At 43.2% G+C, this 22822-nt stretch overlaps 1 protein-coding gene across 1 annotated transcript in view; it reads right to left on the bottom strand.

The window, feature by feature from the left end:
- Positions 1–22822, bottom strand: part of MYO10 (myosin X) — a 207491-nt gene that overhangs the window by 141244 nt on the left and 43425 nt on the right. Inside the window, exon 3 of the mRNA XM_068990481.1 lies at positions 3973–4131. Within this exon, the coding sequence (XP_068846582.1) occupies positions 3973–4131 (159 nt within the window). The remainder of the gene's footprint in view (positions 1–3972; positions 4132–22822) is intronic.

Genomic DNA, 22822 nt, shown 5'->3' with positions numbered 1-22822 from the left:
GAGTAATGCACCGCTCCCTGCCCCACCAAGTGATCCTAGTAGTGTTAATCGCTCAGTCGAGTCTGACTCTTTGTGACCCTGTGGACTGTAGCCTGCCAGGCTCCCCTGTCCAGAGGATTTTCCAGGCAAGAATACTGGAGTGGGTTGCAATTCCTCCTCCAGGGGGTCTTCCCAAACCAGGGATCGAACCAAATCTCTTACATCTCGTGCACTGGCAGGCAGGTTCTTTACCACTAGCACCACCTGGGAAGCCCTTGGGAAGATCCCCTGGAGAAGGAAAAGGCTACCCACTCCAGTATTCTGACCTGGAGAATTCCATGGACTGTATAGTTCATGGGGTCGAAAAGAGTCAGACACAACCAAGCCCCACCAAGATGTTCACCTAATTCCCAGAACCTGTGACTTAAGCGATGTTGCCACATAAGAGACTCAAGATATGATTAAGGTTGTAAGCTCTGAGACTGGGAATTAACCCAGGTGAGCCCTATCTAATTACATGAATTTTAAAACCTGAGAACCTCCCTTGGCTCTGGTCAGAGATCAGATGAAAGGAGGAAGAGATTTGAAGCATGAAAAGCCTAGCATGGCCACACCTGGAGTTTAGTCTGGTAAGACCCCTTCAGACGAACCTAACTAAACTGCAAAAAAAAAAAAAAAAAAATTCATAGCTATGGTAATTTGTTACGTCAGCAAAAGAAAACTAACACAGCACCTCTGTTACAAGTCAAGCCATTTTTCCCTCTTTTAAAACATGGACAAGCATCACTTTAGGGCTGAGATAAAGGTAGAAAGCTGTGCTTTTCTGATAGGTGGTGGTTTTGTCTCCTCGCGGCAGCATCTGACAGGTACCAGCATCCAGTGAAAACAGCTTCACTAATGGACATCAATATGGCTGCTTTCTATACAATAGTACAATTACCTAGGTTCTAAAAGGAAGGCATATAGGGTATAAATAACTGACCTGAGCTGTAAATTGGATGTACAAAAATCCTGTGTTTTTCCCTCAAAGGGGAAAGAAAAGATCTTCATTCCAGAAAAAAAAAAAAAAAAGAATCAAGATCCTATTCATATGGTTTATTCAGGTTTACAACATCATCATGGTGGAGGGGAGCTTTAAAAGGCTCTGTCCTTTAACCTTCTTCAGTAGTTCTCCCCCTAATTGACTTTTTCATGACTATTAAATGGATAACAAAAACTTACATCTAAAGACAGAAGGATATGAATTCTGAAATATTCATTTATAAGAGATAGGTACCAATAAAGAAATTTTAAATCCAGCTTCACTTTTACCATCAACTATGTTGCTTCTAGTATGAATGGCATCTATTTTACAAACATATGGCACAACTGCCAGGTGCCTGACTCTGCCCTTGGCTCAATAGAGACAAAATCAGTCCTTGACAAACTGAGCAAGGAAACTGCTGTGTAAACAGTTACACAGCAGTGTCAAAGCCTTAATGCTGAAAGCACAGGCATGGCACATGGGTCCCTGGACACCTGTGTAGGTGGGAAGGAAGCTCCTTTGAGATGGGATCAGGAGAAAACCCATGTTTGCTCAACAAGTACACCCACAAGCTATGACACGCAGCCACTTTTACAGAAACATGTATGAAGATGACCTTTTCTGCAGAACATTTGGAAAATGCGTTCTCTAAAGACTGAGTGTAAGCAAGGTTAGTCAGAGGACTAGAAAGCGACTCCATTTCTCCATACAAGGCTGTCTGAAGACATTTGCCAAGCATTAGGTCAATCTGGCAAAGATGCCACCTTCCCAGGATTAAATGAAGGCAAATAAACACCTTCTTTTCTTGAAGCTGGGGAAAATTTTGCATTAACAAATATCTAATTCTTCCCTCTTTCCCAATTCTCCTCTCCTGGTCTAAGGATGGATAAACTAGAGCAACCACAATACTAAGAGGATCCTGAGTTTCAGTTAGCAGCTGCTAGCTATTGGAAAGTGAAAAGTGAAAGTTGCTCAGTCAAGTCTGACTCGGTGACCCCATGGACTATACAGTTCATGGAATTCTCCAGGCCAGGATACAGGAGTGGGTAGCCTTTCCCTTCTCCAGAGGATCTTCCCAACCCAGGGATCGAAGCCAGGTCTTCTGCACTGCAGGCAGATTCTTTACCAGCTGAACCACAAGGGAAGCCCAAGAATACTGGAATCGGTAGCCTATACCTTCTCCAGCGGATCTTCCAGACCTAGGAATCAAACCGGGGTCTCCTGCACTGCAGGAGGATTCTTTACCAGCTGAGCTATGAGGGAAGCCTAGTTATTGGAATGGCTGATATTATTATTTATCATAATCACAGGCATACCACCAAAACTGAGTGTTAACTCCTAAAGAATAAAAACTACTGCAAGATGAAGGGTTTTTACAATATTAAAATTTGGTTTTTAAAAAACTGCATAAATTTGAACTTGACAAGAAAAATAAACATGTATCAGCAGTTGCCCAATAAAGACCTGCTAACAAAGGCAGGTGGAAAGGAGAAACCCTGAAATCATTCTTGACAGATGATGTAATTTATACTTTAATGTCAGAAAGGGATGACTACAGAAGCGATTTTTAGGTATTACTTTTATAATATAGGCACAGAGTTCATAAAAGTTGAGGAGAAATGTGCATGACCGCTTTTTATACCAGGACGTGTCTCCAATCAAAAGAGCAATCCCAAAGTGAGATGGGTCCCCTTGAACCCAAATGTCCCTTAGATGGAACCGTCCTACACGCTCGTGGGAATGTACATCAGTGCAGCCACTATGGAAAACAGTATGCAGTTTTCTCAAAAAACTAAAAACAGAGCTACCACATGACCTAGGAATTCCACTCCTGGATATGTATCTGGGAAAAAAAAAAATGAAAACACTAGTTCGAAAAGATGCATGCACCCCAGGTTCACAGCAGCATTACTTACAATGGCTAAGACATGGAAGGAACCTGTGTCCACCAAGAGATGAATGGATAAAGAGGATGTGATATTTACACACACACACATACATACATATACACAATGGAATACTACTCAGCCATAAAAAGAATGAAATTTTGCCATTTGCAGAACATGAATGGACTTGCAGAGCATTATGCTAAGTGAAGTAAGTCAGACAAATACTTTGTGACATCACTTACATGTGGAATCTAAAAAATACAGTGAACTAGTGAGGGTAACCTAAAAAAAGCAGACCTGCAGAGAGAGAGCAAACTAGGGGTTACCAGGGACGAGGGGAGGGGTGCAACATAGGGGTGGAGGAGAGGGAGGTCCAAGACAGACGCAAGGATGGACTGCATAACATGGAGAATATTGCTAATATTGTAATAATTGTAAATGGAATGTAACTTTTAAAAATCATATATAAAGAAAAGAAATTTCTCCATGGATGGGCCTCGGAGCCAGAAGAAAAAAAAAAAAGTGAAAATCCATAAAAGGAGAAAAAAAATCAAGAAAATGAGAGAAAAAAAAAAAGTTTGAGCTCAGGTCTGCTTGTTTGTAAAGCCACATTTCTCCTCAGCCCTTAACTGAGGAAGTCAAACCACTCTGCGTGACTTCTTTATGGAACAGAACACTCAGGAACAGAATGCACTCGGGAGAAGAAAGAAGTCAAATTATCCTTTGCTGCAAAGCCATCCCTGCTAATAAAGTCCAGGCAATCAACACGAGAACATGATTTATGGACCCACATCTCTAATTTGGCAAAAAAAAAACCAAAAACTAGAAATATAGCTTTTACTTAGAAGAACGGGAGGTTCTCAAAAAGGAAATACTCTCTGAAAACAAAAATAAACAGACTCAAACTGGAGGGAGTTTGGAAACTTCCCTGGTGGTTCAGTGGGTAAGATGCTATGCTTTCACTGCAGGGGGCATGGATTTGATCCCTGGTCCAGAAACTGAGATCCTGTATGCCGTGTGACCCAGCAAGAGGAAGGAAAAGACTGGAAGGATTTTTAAGGGACTGAGAGCGGAACTTACATAGATTTGGTTTCTCTTGTAGCGCTGGTACAAGTTGTGCATGATGGCACCCCCGTGGAGCTCTGTCAGGGTGGCCATGTCATCCACGCCCTCCTCATCCATGGCGTGCATAGGCATCACCTTCTGGTGTGTAATTGTGCTCTGCTTGTACGTGAATACCTGATGAGGGGGAACGAATTCACAGCTTAATTATGGGCAATGAACAGTTTCCACAGACCGTTTCCCAACTTACAATATAATCTCAGTACAATACCAGCAAAAATCAGACTGCAGAGAACACTTTAATTTCCTTCATGCCACCTACCTATTTTTGTGCCAGGTCGCTTCAGTCGTGACTGACTCTTGGACCCTAAGGACTGTCGCCCAGCAGACTCCTCTGTCAGTGGGATTCTCCAGACAAGAATTCTAGAGTGGGTTGCCATTTCCTCCTCCAGGGAATCTTCCCAACCCAGGGATGGAACCCACATCTCTTATGTCTCCTGCACTGGCAGGAGCGTTCTTGGCCACTAGCGCCACCTGGGAAACCTCACCTATTTTTAAAGGTAGCAAATTATTTGGACAATTGACATTTGATGTTCCTAAAAGACATTGGTTCAAGTACTAACCCTCCTACGGAAATCACAGAAATGATAACTTTTTCAGTTCACTTTTCTCCCACTGATGCAAAGCAGTAACAGTTAAGAAGCTGGCTGACCAATCATTCAGAAAGTAATTTGATTTCACTGTATAATATGTTCAAGGGACCATGGGATATAGTTCAAAGCAAAGCTCTTCAATTTAAGTGTTGTCACAAAATTCACCACACAGTCTACATTTGTTCAGAGACTGAAACACAGCTTCTCAGGAAAGTCTGAAAAATATTCTCCCTTCTCAACTGAGATCTATAAATAGCATTCCTGTGATCTTTAGGAAAACAAATCCTCTCAGGTTTAAAATACAACTGATTTGGGACTCCTCTCGCTGTTCAGTGGTTAAGACACCACACTTCCACTGCAGGGGGCACTGGGTCAATCCCTGGTTGGGGAACTAAGATCCTTCAGGCAATAGGGAGCAGGCAAAAAAAAAAAAAAAGTTAAATAAATAAATTACAATTGCTTTGCTTGCTTGACAGCCTGAAAGTGAAAGTCACTCAGTGGTGTCCAACTGCAACCCCATGGACTATTCAGTCCATGGAATTCTCCAGGCCAGAATACAGGAGTGGGTAGCCTTTCCCTTCTCCAGGGGATCTTCCTGACCCAGGGATCGAACTGGGGTCTCCTGCATTGCAGGCAGATTCTTTACCAACTGGGCTATCAGGGAAGCCCTATCTTGCTTTAAACTCCAAGACCAGTGGTGGGCGCTGCATATGTGCCGTTGTCTGTTTACTAAGTCATGTCCGACTCTTTTGCAACCTCATGACTACAGCCCACCAGGCTCCTCTGCCCATGGGATTTTCTGGGCAAGAATACTGAGTGAGTTTCCATGTCCTTCTCCAGGGGACTTTCCAAACACAGGGATTGAACTCACATCTCCTGCAACGGCAGGTGGGTTCTTTACCACTGAGCCACCAGGGAAGCCCATTGTATTGTGTACCGGAGACAACTCAGACACTGCAAGACTGATTATAGAACATGCATGGACTTCTAAAATCTACACAGGGTTCTTTCACCACCATTGATTGGGCAGAGTAGTAACTGCACCCATTCAGCTTCATACGCTGACCAGTTTGACCAGATTTACAAACTCCGGAACATTAAACAATCATTCAATGATGGAGTCTACCCCCTATTTATTCACTGTATCCTTTTATATACAGAGAATAATCACAGAAAACTAATCAAACTGATCACATGGACCACAGCCTTCCCTAACTCAATAAAACTATGAGCCATGCCGTGTAGGGCCAACCCAAGACAGACAGGTCATGGTGGAGAGTTCTGACAAAACGTGGTCCCCTGGAGAAGGGAATGGCAAACCACTTCACTACTATGCCTTGAGAACCCCATGAACAGTATGAAAAGGCAAAAAGATAGGACACAAAGATGAACTCCCCAGGTCGGTTGGTGCCCAACATGCTACTGGAGATGAGTGGAGAAATAACTCCAGAAAGAATGAAGAGACGAAGCCAAAGCAAACACAGTACCCAGTTGTGGATACGACTGGTGATGGAAGTGAAGTCCAATGCTGTAAAGAACAATATTGCATAGGAATCTGGAAGGTTAGGTCCACGGATCAAGGTAAATTAGAAGCGGTCAAACAGGAGATGGCAAGAGGGAACATCAACATTTTAGGAATCAGTGAACTAAATGGACTGGAATGGGTGAATTTAACTCAGATGACCATTATATCTACTACTGCGGGCAGGAATCCCTTAGAAGAAATGGAGTAGCCATCATGGTCAACAAGAGTCCAAAATGCAGTACTTGGATGCAAACTCAAAAATGACAGAATGATCTCTGTTTCCAAGGCAAACCATTCAATATGACAGTAATCCAAGTCTATGCCCCGACCAGAAATGCTGAAGAAGCTGAAGTTGAACAGTTCTGTGAAGACCTACAAGACCTTCTAGAACTAACACCAAAAAAAGATGTCCTTTTCATTATAGGGGCCTGGAATGCAAAAGCAGGGAGTCAAGAAACACCTGGAGTAACAGGCAAATTTGGCCTTGAGTGCAGAATGAAGCAGGACAAAGGATAATAGAATTTTGCCAAGGGAACACATTGGTCATAGCAAACACCCTCTTCCAACAACACAAGAGAAGACTCTACACATGGACATCAGCAGATGGTCAATACTGAAATCAGACTGACTATACTCTTTGTAGCAGAAGATGGAGAAGTTCTACACAGTCAGCAAAAACAAGACTGGGAGCTGACTGTGGCTCAGACCATGAACTCCTTATTGCTAAATTCAGACTGAAAGTAGGGAAAACCACTAGACCATTCAGGTATGACGTAAGTCAAATCCATTATGATTATACACTGGAAGTGACGAATAGATTCAAAGGATTAGATCTGATAGACAGAGTGCCTGAAGAACTATGGACAGAGGTTCCTGACATTGTAAAGGAGGCAGGGATCAAGACCACCCCCAAGAAAAAGAAATGCAAAAAGGCAAAATGGTTGTCTAAGGAGGCCTTACAAATATCTAAGAAAAGAAGAAGAGGAAAAGGCAAGGAAAAAAGGAAAGATATACCCATTTGAACGCAGAGTTCCAAAGAATAGTAAGGAGAGATAAGAAAGCTTTCCTCAGTGATAAATGCAAAGAAATAGAGGAAAACAATAGAATTGGGGAAGTCTAGAGATCTCTTCAAGAATATGAGATACACCAAGGGAACATTTCATGCAAAAATGGGCACAATAAAGACAGAAATGGTATTGACCTAACAGAAGCAGAAGATAGTAAGAAGAGGTGACAAGAATACACAGAAGAACTATACAAAAAAGATCTTTACAACCCAGATAAAAACAAGGGTGTGATCACTCACCTAGAATCAGACATCCTGGAATGTGAAGTCAAGTGGGCCTTAGAAAGCATCACTACGAACAAAGCTAGTGGAGGTGATGGAATTCCAGTTGAGCTATTTCAAATCCTGGAAGATGATGCTGGGAAAGTGCTGCACTCAATATGCCAGCAAATTTGGAAAACTCAGCAGTGGCCACAGGACTGGAAAAGGTCAGTTTTCATTCCAATCCCAAAGAAAGGCAATGCCAAAGAATGTTCAAACTACTGCACAATTGAACTCATCTCACATGCTAGCAAAGTAATACGCAAAATTCTCCAAGTCAGGCTTCAACAGTATGTGAACCATTAACTTCCACATGTTCAAGCTGGATTTAGAAAAGGCAGAGGAACCAGAGATCAAATTGCCAACATCTACTGGATCATAGAAAAAGCAAAAGAGTTCTAGAAAAACATCTACTTATGCTTTATTGACTGTGTGGATCATAACAAACTGTGGAAAATTCCTAAAGAGATGGGAATACCAGAGGCAGGAACACCTGCCTCCTGAGAAATTTGTATGCAGGTCAAGAAGCAACAGTTAGAAATGGACATGGAAGAACAGACTGGTTCCCAATAGGAAAAGGAGTACACCAAGACTGTATATTCTCATTCTGCTTATTTAACTTACATGCAGAGTATATCATGTGAAGTGCCAGGCTGGATAAAGCACAAGCTGGAATCAAGACTGCTGGGAGAAATATCAATAACCTTAGATTCACAAATGACAACACCCTTATGGCAGGAAGTGAAAAGGAACTTAAGACCCTCTTGATGAAAGTGAAAGAGGAGAGTGAAAAAGCTGGCTGAAAACTCAACATTCAGAAAACTAAGATCATAGCATCCAGTCGCATCACTTCATGGCAAATAGATGGGGAAACAATGGAAATAGACACTTTATTTTTTTGAACTTCAAAATCACTGCAGATGGGGACTGCAGCCATGAAATTAAAAGAGCTTACTCCTTGGAAGAAAAGTTATGACCAACCTAGATAGCATATTAAAAAACAGAGACATTACTTTGTCAACAGAGGTCCATCTAGTCAACGCTATGGTTTTTCCAGCAGTCGTGTATGGATGTGAGAGATGGACTATAAAGAAAGCTGAGCACTGAAGAACTGATGTTTTTGAACTGTGGTGTTGAAGAAGACTCTTAAGAGCCCTTCGGACTCAAGAAGATCAAACCAGTCAATTGTAAAGGAAATTGGTCCTGAATATTCGTTGCAAGGACTGATGGTGAAGCTGAAACTCCAATACTTTGGCCACATGATGCGAAGAACTGACTCACTGGAAAAGACCCTGATGCTAGGAAAGATAGAAGGCAGGAGGAGAAGGGGACGACAGAGGATGAGATGGTTGGATGGCATCACTGACTTGATGGCTATGAGCTTGAGTAAGCTCCGGGAGTTGGTGATGGACAGGGAAGCCTGGCATGCTACTGCCCATGGGGGTCACAAAGAGTCGGACACACTGAGCAACTGAATTGATTCTTTTCACTGATATTTTTATGTTTGTCCTTCAAATAAAAACACCAAGATGTAAAAGCAAAATGTAAACAACACAAAAAATGTGATCTACACCAGCTCACATGTGCACGTACATACAAAGTAACTTTCCTGAACAGTACCGGCAGATTGGGGAATTCTAATTTTCAGTATCAACCAGTTGTCTGAATATTCATTGGAAGGATTAATGCTCAAGCTCCAATACTTTGGCCACTGATGCAAAGAGCTGACTCACTGGAAAGGACCCTGATGCTGAGAAAGGCTGAAGGCAAAAGGAGAAGACAGCAGCAGAGGATGAGATGGCTGGATGGCATCCCTGACTAAATGGACAAGTCTTCGAGCAAACTCCAGGAGATAGTAAGGGACAGGGAAGCCTGCAGAGTTGCAGCTCATGGGGTCACAGAGCTGGACCCTAAACAACTTAACAACAACAAATTGCCTATATGGAGACAAGTAGCATGTTATTGCAGAAGGAAATGACACAGTAAGAAAAGCAAAAGTGCCAACCCGATGGTTTCCATAAACCATGGAAGAAAGTGGCATGTTTCTTTTATTTTCCAGAGAAAAATGAAAACTTCAGTGGTGGCATTTCTGCCACATAAACCACAAGGGTCGGTCAGAACCAGTCCTGAGAGACTCTCGAGGCCAGGGCAGACCCCAGCCATCTCTTCTGAGGTCCAGCCACTTTCCCAGCTGTTTCCCGGGCCCAGACACCTGCCAGGAAAAGTGCTGGCCCCAGCGGCCCCACCTCATAGGGAGGTGGCCACCCCACCACATAAGTGCCCCCCATGGGGTAGGACAGGTCTGGGGCCACTGAGGGCATGGAAGGGGGCTATGCCATAGCCAAGATGACCAGGTATTAAAGGAAAATACCAAGAAATTCAAGAGTGTAGAAACACAGGATATCAGACCCTCATTTTAATTCATTAACACCATACAAGAAAGTCAAATACATTTAGGCTAACAGTAGTGGCCATCTTGGGCTTCACAGGTAGCTCAGCAGTAAAGAATCCATCTGCCAATGCAGGAGACACAGGTTCAATCCCTGGGTCAGGAAGATCCCCTGGAGGAGGAAATGGCAACCCACTCCATGGACAGAGGAGGCTGGCGGTCTATAGTCCATAGGGGTCACGAAGAATCGGACACGACTGAATACACACACACACACACCCCCTACAGGTGACACTTAAAAAGTGATATCCATAATGACTAAGTATTTATGTCACATTAACATTCTGTTGCCTTTTTTCACACCCTGGGAACAGTAAGACGATGTATAGTCCAAGTGAGCAGCTCAGAGCTGGGCACGTGGTCTCTGAAAAAATGGCTACCACTGTAAATTGCGTCCCAACCTTAGCACATGTGATTTCCTCGTATGTTTTCAGATACACGCAGTATCAGATGTGGGCAGGTGGCCATTCTAGGAGTGGGACAATCAAGAGAATGAGTGCTATTCCTTCTCCTGACCTCAGAGAGAAAGAATCAGGCTACATAACAGTTACATAAATAAGAGGTTATGTACAGAAAAGAAATATGCCAAGACAGGGCTGCAGCTGTTCAAAACAGTGATTATTTCAAAGAACAGTGGGTAACGCAGAGAAAATATATGTGTGAAGGAAAGGCAGAAAGAACCATCCATTCAGAGATGGGTTAACATTTGCAAGGATTTTACAGTGATGCCTGGTACATTGATAAGTGTCTGATAAATTAACAAAGAAAATCCATACACTCAAACAAATATTTACTGATGTGTTCTAAGCACTGGGAATGCAGTGTATTTCTAATAAGGGGAAGCAAAAAGTAGAAATGGAGAAGTAAATATAACACTGTGCAGATGGTGATGAATATCTATGAAGGCATAAATGAGGGTAAAGGGATTAAGCACCCAGAGGGGTTACTTTATGTTGTGTTTAAAGACACCCTCACTGATCAGGTAACATCAAAGTAGAAACCCTAAGGAAGTAAGGAATGGAAGCAGGCTCCTGCATTCAGTGTGTTAAAGCATATTGGTTGAATAAATAGCTAATTTGTAAATATGTCAAAAGATTAATAAGATTCACAATCTTGTTCAAGAATTTTTAAGGAGAGCCCCTTGAACTACCTGAAGTCTTTCCTGTGCAACAACAAATGGTACAAGTTGCACAACTTTATCCCCAAACAGCAAAAAAGAAAATTTCAGGGCTAAGGAATGGAATTCTTTTTACAGGAGTTTTTTGGGAACAAACAACAGCCAAAATGCAATAGCAACGTGAATTCCTCCAAACCCAACTCAAAACAAACTGAGTGACTTCAGTGGGGCATATATTAGAAGAAAGGTGGTAAAGGTTAAGAAACAGGGCAAAGTATAGAAGATTAATAGACAGGAAATCAATTTAGAGAAAACGGGGCCTCAGAACAAATAGCTCCTGTTATAGAAATAAAAGCCACTGGTCATAAGATGGACTGGATTAAGCGTGGGAACAAAACTAAGGCCACCCATCAACCCTACTGGGGCCTCAGAGAAGGTCTGCCCAACACTGGGTCCACCTCTGTATGAAAAAATGAAAATCAAATAGTTAATTAGGTTTTAAAAAAATAGCTGAGCCATTTTCAATCCCCTTTTAATTCTAGGAAAGTACACATATGGCAGGAAACCCTCATCAGGCTTATGTGCAAGTTCTTATAGTCTATAGGGGCTTCCTGGTGGCTCAGCTGGTAAAGAACCCGCCAGCAATGCAGGAGACCACAGCTCGATTCCTGGGTCGGGAAGATCCCCTGGAGAAGAGATAGGCTGCCCACTCCAGTATTCTTGGGCTTCCCTGGTGGCTCAGCTGGTAAAGAACCCGCCAGCAATGCAGGAGACCTGAGTTCGATCCTTGGGTTGGGAAGATCCCCTGGAGAAAGGAAAGGCTACCCACTCCCGTATTCTGGCCTGGAGAATCCCACGGACTGTATAGTCCATGGGATCCCAGAGAGTTGGACACGACTGAGCGACTTTCACTTCACTTCACTTCACAGTGACAAACATAGATTTCTCTTATTACAATTCGTTAGCAATGCCCAGTCACAAAAATCTAACTTTTCTGATCAAAGAGAAAAAAAAAGAAAAAAAGAAATCTTATCACGTCCTCTCCTGATGGACAGATGGGACAGACAGCGTTCTCAGTCTGGGCAACTTCATCTTCCGTGAGCTTGGCATTTCTTCTGGAGAAGTCCTCAGTTTTGCTCTCCAGGGTACAGCTGGCAAGATTCGTAAACATTTTCGGCTGTCACAACTCTGGGGTGTGGGGGGAAGGGTGGTATTGGCATCCAGTCGGCAAAGTCAGGAATACTGCTATAAACATCTGAGAGTTATCCAGCCCAAATGTCACGAGGACCAGGTGGAGATATCCTGGTCTAGGAATGCCCTGATGTGCCTTCCAACCAGATGTTTAGGTAGATACCAGGAAAAAAATGATGAGTCAGCCAATGCCTGTAAGCAAAAGCTTTCATAAAACACAGGCAAATCTTTTGGAAACAAGTTTAAAGATAAAAACATTCAACTCAAAGGTCAGCAGGACAATATTATATAATTTAGTTTTTGATTCTTATTTGACCCAAGTTAAGAAGGGGGATGGGGATGATGATGGTCACTAAGCAATGGGTTTGCTTCTATTTGTTACTGTTTTCTCTTTTAAGGAAAATTTTTTACTGGAGTATAGTTGATTTACAATGTTATGTTAGTTTCAGGAGTACAGCAGAGTGAACCAGTTATACATATACAACTATCTACTCTTTTTCAGAATTTCCCCTTATAGGCCATTACAGAATACTGAGTAGAATTCCGTGTGCTATACAGCCAGTCCTTATTACTTACCTATAATGGCAACCCCACTCCAGTACTCTTGCCTGGGAAATTCCAGGGACAGAGGAGCCTACAGTCCACAGAGTTGCAAAAAAGTTGGACATGACTCACCGACTGAATAACAAGTGTGTATATGTGAATCCCAATCTTCCGATTTATTCTTCCCGCACCTCCTGGTAACCACAAGCTTATTTTCTACATCTGTAATATTTCTGTTTTATAGAGTTAGAGATAGTATCATTTTCTAATTGGACTGTATTACGGTCGGACAACACGTTCCACACGATTTCCACCCTGTCTCCCTGACCCAGGGCTCTTGGACCTGCTGCTTCTGTGTCTGGGCCGCTGACATCCCACTAGTCTCCCTGACATCTCCACCCAAATGCTACTTCTCAGAAGGCACCGATGCGTTTGTGTGAAGGACACCCTGCCACGTTCCTCCTGATTCTATCGCACGTGCTGTCGCTCCTGTGACAGTCTGCAATCCCTTATCTATTATCTGTGGCTTCCCTGGTGGCTCAGACGGTAAAGCGTCTGCCCGCAATGCGGGAGACCCGGGTTCGATTCTGGGTCGGGAAGATCCCCTGGAGGAGGAAATGGCAACCCACTCCAGCACTCTTGCCTGGAAAATCCCATGGATGGAGGAGCCTGATAGGCTACAGTCCATGGGGTCGCAGAGTCGGACATGACTGAGCGACTTCACTTTATTATCTCCCTTGTTTCAAAACCATCTCACTCCCAACTCAGAAACCTCTGGTCAGTATATTTCAGCTCTTTGGACCACAATCTACAGGGAAAAAAAAATGCGTTTTACACTGTGAAGTACTATACATGTTATTTCACAAGGGTTTCGTAAAACACCGTGAAATTTGGTGCATCCCAGGATCTTCTCTTTCTTTTAAAAATCCGTTGTGACTCTCTAAACTGACTTCACACCTCACTAGAGAGAAGACTCAGTCTGGAAACTCTACAAAGGCAGGGCACACGCCTATCTCATTTCTCAGCGACCAGCCTCCGCCCACCATAGAGACTCAATAAATATTGAATAAATGGTCCTGGCCTTCAAAACGGGTACAACACACAGGGAGAGGCGGCGTTGAGTAGTGACCAGACACAGCCTTGGAGTCAGACCTGGCTGGACTCTCTTCTCCTAGACCTATGATTTCATAGCCCAGGGATAATGAGCCAGACACTTAACCTCCCTGGCCTGTGACTTTCCCCACTGATAAAGTAAGATTGGTGATGATAATCCCTCACTCACAGAATTACTGTGAAAACTAAAACTAATGTGGTAAGTGTTAGTCACTCAGTTGTGTCTGACTCTGTGACCTCATGGACTGTAGCCCACCAGGCTCCTCTGTCCATGGGATTCTCCGGGCAAGAATAGTGGAGTGGGTAGCAATTCCCTTCTCTAGCGATATTCCCAACCCAGGGATCAAACCCAGGTCTCCCGCATTCCAGGCAGATTCTTTACCAGGGAAGCCCAAGAAAACTGGAATGGGTAGTCTATCCCTTCTCCAGCAGATCTTCCCGACCCAGGGACCGAATCAGGGTCTCCTGCATTGCAGGTGGATTCTTTACCAGCTGAGCTATCAGGGAAGCCTATATTGCAAAGAGCAATGATTTCCACCCTGTCTCCCTGACCCAGGGCTCTTGGACCTGCCGTTTCTGTGTCTGTCTCTGTGGCTACGCTCTTACGACAGGCTGTAAAAGGAAGCCACTTACTTACCTGAAACTCTGCCCTGACCTGTTTGGTGGCTGCCCCAAGGAGACTGGAGAAAGTATTTGGGACACAAGAATGTAAAGTTGGCTAGAAAGTTCCACTGGAATCTTATTAACGGCAAAATGATACACGTCTACTCTCCTAGTGAGCAGGGGGGAAAAAAGGCACCAGCGCTTTGCTTTCAGCTCAAATTTGTCAGAGTAAATACATCTTAATTACACGGCCCAGGGGGGTAAAATGATCTTTATATAAGTAAAGATTCTGTTACTTTATCCTCCCCCCTGAGTTTGTGAGATGACTGACTTTAATTATAGATAAAACAAGATTATTTCCTTTTTCGGAGACTCAAACTAGTTGTGAGATTAAGTCATTTAAACCATCAGTGGGTTTGCAATGCACAGCAGGGCAAGGTGCATGGCATGTGGGTGTCAAACCAAAATAGCAAAGAGAGGTGGGCAGAGGGCACTGGTATTTATTGAGCACTGACTGCATGTATTAGGCACATTTGATTCTCAGGGGCAAGGGAAACACCACTGCTCACTTCTTACAGAAGCCATTCAAGAAGATTCAGAGAAGTTGGGAAATCTACCCAACCGCACAAAGCACAGTGAGCAGTCAGTTCCTTGAGATCATGGCAAAGGCACATCCCACCCTAGAGAGACACTAGGTCAGAGACAATCCTGCCTCTGCCACTAACTGGCTGGGACTCCCTGGCACATTCAGTGCAGTCAATGGTTACGATCCTTAGTCCTGCGGAGGAGAGGAGAGCAGAAAGCACGTGTGCACTGCCCTCCCAGCGTGCCAGGTTTAATTCTCTCACTCACCCTGTGATTTTCCGTTTATTTACTCTCTCCAGTTCCCTCGGTCATTCGTGCCAGGCTGTGAGCTGGACCCCAGGAATACAAAGATGAATTAAATGGTCGCTTTTCAGAGGGCTTATCGACCACCAAGGGATCAGAAAAATAAACAGGCAATCCTCACCACATGGTGGGGGCTGTCACACAGTCAGATGGGAACTGGCCACGTGGGATGGCCCAGGGCCAGGCAAGAGCACACAGCCCAGGGCATCCGAGTAGCAGAGTATGGCTGGGAGGGGGGTGGGGGGCGGAGTAGCCCTTGCCCTCTGACCTAAGGAGCAGGGGGCTACGTACGTAGCTAAGGAAAGGGGGGCACACACTTGTTATCTATGCGTCATCATGAACAAGGCACCAAGACTGTCTTTCAAGAGACAAAAGAAGAAATCTCACTACAAAATGCAATTCAAGGAGATCGATTTTCTAGAAACTCCACAGGAAAGCAATGTCTGAATCAACGCTAGGAGAGATCAGTACACACACGGTTGTCCCCAAATGGACAGTGTGTCTTCCCGCTTTCATGTGCACAAATATCACTAACAAATGCATCAGCGATGACAGGTACAACCCAGAGTCAGGAAACTCCAGCTACCAGTCACTGACGTCAGACTTAACCACTGAGCCCGAATCTTTCTGATGACACTGCAGAGTGTGCAGGCAGATGAAGAGGATTAAGAATCCAAGAAGCCTAAGACAGCCAGGAAGCTAATCTGTGGACAGCACATCTGCTCAGGCACCCAGGGAGCCTTGCCACACAACATGAAAAAAAAATGAAGTTGCTCAGTTGTGTCTGACTCTTTGCAACTCCATGGATTGTAGCCCATGGAATTTTCCAGACAAGAGTACTGGAGCAGGTTGCCGTTTCCTTCTCCAGGGGATCTTCCTGACCCAGGGATCAAACCCAGATCTCCCGCACTGCAGGCAGAGGCTTTACCTTTGAGCCACCAACCAGCAGACAAATGCAACTCACTCACTCGTACCGGCAACTGCCTGCCAGCCAGGAAGCATTCGTTGCTCAGTCCTGTCCAACTCTGCAATCCCATGGACTGCAGCACACCAGGTTTCTCTGTCCAGGCAAGAATACTGGAGTGGGTTGCAATGCCCTTCTCCAGGGGATCTTCCTGACCCAGGGATCGAACCCAGGTCTCTCAGATTGCTGGCAGATTCTTTCCTTACCATCTGAGCCACCAGGGAAACCCTGCCAGCACAGAAGACCCAGAAGATTCCTTGGCCCTGGCCTCTCCCTGGTGAACCTCAGAGGAAAAGGTTAACAGTCACACTGACCTGGCATGGTTGTAAGAAATGACTAACACACACACGAACATATTACCATATTTATATATTAAGGATAATAAGATCTCCAATCGGGATTTATACACACATTAAGAATTGTGATTTTTATAGAAGAATTTAGTACATGTTTCTTTTAAACGCTAAACTATAACACCTTCTCTCTTTTTTTAGCCATTAAGAAAAAATTTTAAGAAAATCATCTGCACAAAGAAAAGTCACACTTGTTCCAGCTGAGCTAGGTTCTAAAACTTCCTCGTAGCTGCTGTGACCACCCAGGCCAAGTCTACCTAGAAAAGGACCACCTTCACGCTCCATAGGTCAGTCTTTCCACATTGAAGAATTCAGCGTTCAGAAAACAATCACTATATTTTAATGTGTTTTCATTGTAGAGTTACACTGAGTTATGGTAAGATAAATCTATGACGATATTAGACTACGCACACACATAGTATAATCCTAATTTTTTTTTTAAATACACACACAAGGACAAACACACAGGCACACACAATACGCACAGACACATACCAGCAACTGTATTCCTGGGCATTTGCTCTGAAGAAATGAAAACTTAACACCTGCACAAAAACGCACACATGAATGTTCACAGCAGCTTTCTCTGTAACCGGTGAAAGCTGAAAAAGTTGGTCCCAGAAGGTTACATGCCCTATGATTCCATTTCCATTATATAAGATTCCCGAAACGACCCAATTACAGCAAATGAAGGACAGACTGATATGGCTGGAAGCTAAGGAGGGAGTCGGGGAGGAGAAAACTTGCTGGATCCTTGCGCTGATGGAAAGGTTCTATATCGTGATTATCTCATACCTTGGTTGGGATACCGTGGTTCAGTTTTGCAGGATGCTATCATCAAAGGAAACTGGGTAAAAGGGTATGCAGGATCTTTCTGAACTAGTGCTTACAAATGCATGTGGATCTATAATGATCTCAGAACAAAACACTTAATTTAAAAAGAAAAAAATTAAATATGTGCCAAAATCCTAGAAGAAAATAGATCACAACTCCAATAATGGGTCACAAACTGATAGGTGTTTGTGTTTTAGTACTTTTCCATGATTTGTTTCTGTTTTCTAAACTTCTTAAACAATTTCAGGCTTAAAGAGAAATCAGTCCAATCAAAATTATTATTAATGAACATACCCGGATACATGCAACTAATTCAATGAATCTTTGAAAAATGAGTACTGCAGAACTGCTTTCAAAAAATCACAAAAACAAAATGAAATAGTAAACCTCCCCCAAGGGTCACCAGCTACTGGAAAAAGAAAGGGCTTCCCTGACCCGGTTGTTTTACACAGAGTAAATTCAGCCCTTTACACAGAGTAAACTTTACACAGAGTAAGTTTCTGCAAGTCAAGAAGTGGGGATATGACGAAAGCCCAGGAATTCCAATTCTTGAGACAAACATTCGACAAGCTCTCATTTCCTCAGTTCCTTGCCTTCACAAGCAAATTCTACCAAAAGTTTAGAGAAGGGCTAACACGTATCCTGCTCAAATTCTTCCAGAAAATCGTAGAGAAAGGAAAACTCCCAAATTCATTTTACGAGGCCACCATCACCCTGATATCAAAACCAGACAAAGATGCCACACACAAAAAGGGAAATTACAGGCCAATACCACTGATGAACATAGATGCAAAAATTCTCAACAAAATTCTAGCAAAGAGAATCCAACAGTTCATTAGAAGGATCATACATCATGATCAAGTGGGCTTTATCCCAAGGGTGCAAGGATTCTTTAATACATGCAAATCAATCAATGTGATATACCATATTAACAAATTGAAAGCTAAAATTATATGATCACCTCAATAGATGCAGAGAAAGCTTCTGACAAAATTCAACATCCATTTATGATGAACACTCTCCAGAAAGCAGGCACAGAAGGAACATACCTCAACATAATAAAGGCCATAGAGGACAAACCCACAGCAAACATTATTCTCAGTGGTCAAAAGCAAAGCATTCCCTCTAAGATCAAGGATAAGACGAGGGTGCCCACTCACACCACTATTATTTAAAATGGTTTTGGGAGTCCTAGCCACAGCTATCAGAAAAGAAAAAGAAATAAAAGGAATCAGATTGGAAAAGATGTAGATTCGGTTTGCAGATGACATGATACTATGCATAAGAAACCCTAAAGATGCCATCAAGAAATTACTAGAGCTAATCAATCAATATAACAAAGTTGCAGGATATAAAATTAATACACAGACTCCTTTGCATTCTTATACACTAACAATGAAAATAAGAAAGAGAAATTAAGGAAAGAATCCCATTTAGCATTCTTAAAAGAATAAAATACCCAGGAATAAACCTAAAGAGAAAAAAGACCCATATGCAGAGCTAACTATAAGCCACTGATGGATGAAATCAAAGATTACACAGAGGAACAGATATTCAACCATGTTCCTGGATTGGAAAAAAAAAAATGCAATATTGTGAAAGACTATACTACCCAAAGTGACCTACAGATTCAATGCAATCCCTATCAAACTACCAATGGTATTTTTCATAGAATTAGAACAAAAATTTAAGAATTTGTATGGAAATACAAAAGACCTTGAAGAGCCAAAGCAATCTTAAGAAGAATGGAGCTAGAGGAATCAACCTGACTTCAGCCTATACTACAAAGCTACAGTCATCAAGACGGTATGAAAGAAAGAAAAGAGTTAGTTGCTCAGTCACGCCCAACTCTTCGCAATCCCATGGACTGCAGCGCACCAGGCTCCTCTATCCATGGGATTTTCCAGGCAAGGATATTGGAGTGGTTTGCCATTTCCTTCTCCAGGGGATCTTCCCAACCCAGGGATCAAACCTGGGTTTCCTGCACTGCAGAGAAACTCTTTACCGACTGAGCTGTATGGGACTGGCACAAAAACAGAAATATAGACCAATGGAACCAAATAGAAAGCCAAGAGATAAGCCCATGCTCCTATGGGTACCTTATCTTTAACAAAAGAGGCATACTAAAGAGTATACAACGGAGAAAAGACAGTCTCTTCAATAAGTGGTGCAGGGAAAACTGGACAGCTGCACGTACAAGCATGAAATCAGAACATTACTGTATGTTAGCAGCATACACAAAGATAAACTCAAAATTAATTAAAGACATAAATGTAAGGCCAGAAACTGTAAAACTCTCAGAGGAAAACAGACGCAGAACACTTTTTTGCAATAAGTCACAGCAAGATCCTCTATGACCCACCTCCTAGAGTAATGGAAATAAAAACAAAAATAAACAAATGGGACCTAACTAAACTTAATTGGGAAGGAAACTATCAACAAGGTGAAAAGACAACCCTCAGAATGGGAGAAAATAACAGCAAATGAAACAAATGACAAAGGATTAACCTCTAAAATATATATGCAGCTCATTTAGCTCAATACCAAAAAAACCACCCAATCAAAAAGTGGGCAGAAGACCTAAACAGACAGTTCTCCAAAGAAGACATACAGATGGCTAATAAATACATGAACAGATGCTCAGCATTGCTCATTATTAGAGAAAAGGAAATCAAAACTACAATGAGGTATCACCTCACACTGGTCCGAATGGCCATCATCAAAAAAATCTATAAACAATAAATGCTGGAGAAGGTGCGGAAACAAGGGAACCCTTTTGCCCTGTTGGTGGGAATGTAAACTGATACAGCTATTATGGAGAACAGTACGAAGATTCCATGAAAAATTAGGAATAAAACAATTGATCCAACTATTCCACTACCGGGCATATACCCTGAGGAAACCAAAACTGAAAAAGACACATGTATCCCAATGTTCACTGCAGCACAATTTACAATAGCCAGGGCATGGAAGCAACCTAGGTGTCCATCAACAGATGAATGGATAAAGAAGTTGTGGTATATATACACAGTGGAATATTACTAGGCCATAAAAAGGAACAAATCTGACTCAGTTCTAGTAAGGTGGGACAAACCTAGAACCTATTATGCAGAGTGAAGTAAGTCAGAAAGAGAAAGACAAATGTCGCATATTAACACATATATATGGAATCTAGAGAGATGGGACCAATGAACCTATTTGTAGGGCAGCAGTGGAGACACAGACATAGAGGACAGACCTGCAGACACGATGGGAGAAGGAGAGGGAGGGATCAACTGCAGAAGTAGCACTGAAATATATACTTTCAGTTCAGTTCAGTTTCAGTGCAGTCGCTCAGTCGTGTCCGACTCTTTGCGACACCATGAGTGGCAAAGCCAGGCCTCCCTGTCCATCACCAACTCCTGGAGATTACTCAAACTCATGTCCATTGAGTCAGTGATGCCATCTAACCATCTTGTCCTCTGTCGTCCCCTTCTCCTCCTGCCTTCAATCTTTCCCAGCATCAGGGTCTTTTCAAGTGAGTCAGCTCTTTGCGTCAAGTGGCCGAAGTACTGGAGTTTCAGCTTCAGCATCAGTCCTTCCAATGACTATTCAGGACTGATCTCCTTTAGGATGGACTGGTTGGATCTCCTTGCAGTTCAAGGGACTCTCAAGAGTCTTTTTCCAACACCACAGTTCAAAAGCATCAATTCTTTGGCGCTCAGCCTTCTTCACAGTCCAACTCTCACATCCATACATGACCACTGGAAAAACCATAACCTTGACTAGATGGACTTTTATTGGCAAAGTAATGTCTGTGCTTTTTAATATGCTGTCTAGGTTGATCATAACTTTCCTTCCAAGGAGTAGGCGTCTTTTACTTTCATGGCTGCAATCACCATCTGCAGTGATTTTGGAGCCCCCAAAATAAAGTCAGCCATTGTTTCCACTGTTTCCCCGTCTATTTGCCATGAAGTGATGGGACCAGATGCCGTGATCTTAGTTTTCTGAATGGTATAATTAGATAGTCAGAGGAAATTTACTGTACGACACAGGGAGCACAAATCTGGTGCTCTGTGATAACCTGGGGGGAGGGGAGGTGTGGGAGGGAGATTCATGACAGAGGGGATATATGTATACCTATGGCTGACTCATGTTGATATACGGCAGAAACCAACACAATATTGTAAAGCCATTATCGTCCAAATAAAATAATTAATTAATTTCCTTAACGTGGTTTCCCTACAGTGCCTTTCCCAAGGGGTCCCTGTAGCTTCTCCCAGCAAGCTGACTCCCACCCCAGCAGTCGCTCACCCTCTCCCCCACGCTCCCTGGGTTCCACATTGTGATAAACCTCCCTGGGCACCATCCTTCATTTCTCCAGGTCGCCCCTCCTCCCAGCCTCAGGCCCCAGTCCCCAGGACTGCAGTGTACGTCTCTTCCACGGCACCTTGGACAGATCCCTCTCAAGTCACCACAGGACACTGTCTCCCTTTTCCTACCTCTGCCTAGGAACCAGGAGTAGCCCATTCTTAGGTTCCCGTGCGGAAGTGGCTGACTTCCTGGAGTACCATGATGACTGCAGATGGCCGGTGAAGAACAAATCGTGGTGTCTACAAGCAGTGAGCTGCTTTCCTTATACTGGACCTAGACCGGGTCTCCTGAAAACCTCTGGGTCCTCACTGCCTAGTCAATCATCTGGCACCAGTTGTTTAGCTGCTCAGTCATGTCCAACCCTTTGTGACCCCATGGACTGCAGCACACCAGGCTTCCCTGTCCTTCACCATCTCCTGGAGCTTGCTCAAACTCATGTCCATTGAGTTGATGATGACATTCAACCATCTCATCCTCTTGTGGTCCCCTTCTTCTCCTGCCTTCTGCCTTTCAGGGTCTTTTCCAGTAAATCAGCTCTTTGCATCAGGTGGCCAAAGTATCGGAGCTTCAGCGGCAGTCCTTCCAATGAATATTCAGGACGATTTCCTTTAGGATGGACTGGTTGAATCTCCTTGCAGTCCAAGGGACTCTCAAGAGTCTTCTCCAACACTACAGTTCAAAAGCATCAATTCTTCAGCGCTCTGGCACAGTTAGTAAGCAGTTTTGGCACCAAAAGCTGATTACTAATCGTCTGTTAAAAGGATGAGCACCTTGCCCTTCTGGGATACTGAGGTCATATGATGAGCATCTTGCATTTGTCACCTAACTCCAAAGGCTGAGTTGTAAATGAATATATTTCATTTACTGGCTGTCTTGAAACTGCTTTTACACTAAATAATATGAGAGCAATGCCTTGGCTACTCTTAAGTGAAATGAAAAAAAGCATAGTTGAGCC

This window comes from Capricornis sumatraensis, chromosome 18 (genome assembly GCF_032405125.1).
Source record: "Capricornis sumatraensis isolate serow.1 chromosome 18, serow.2, whole genome shotgun sequence".
NCBI lineage: Eukaryota > Metazoa > Chordata > Mammalia > Artiodactyla > Bovidae > Capricornis > Capricornis sumatraensis.
The sequence above is the reverse complement of the archived record's forward strand: the minus strand, read 5'-3'. Positions and strand labels throughout refer to the sequence as shown.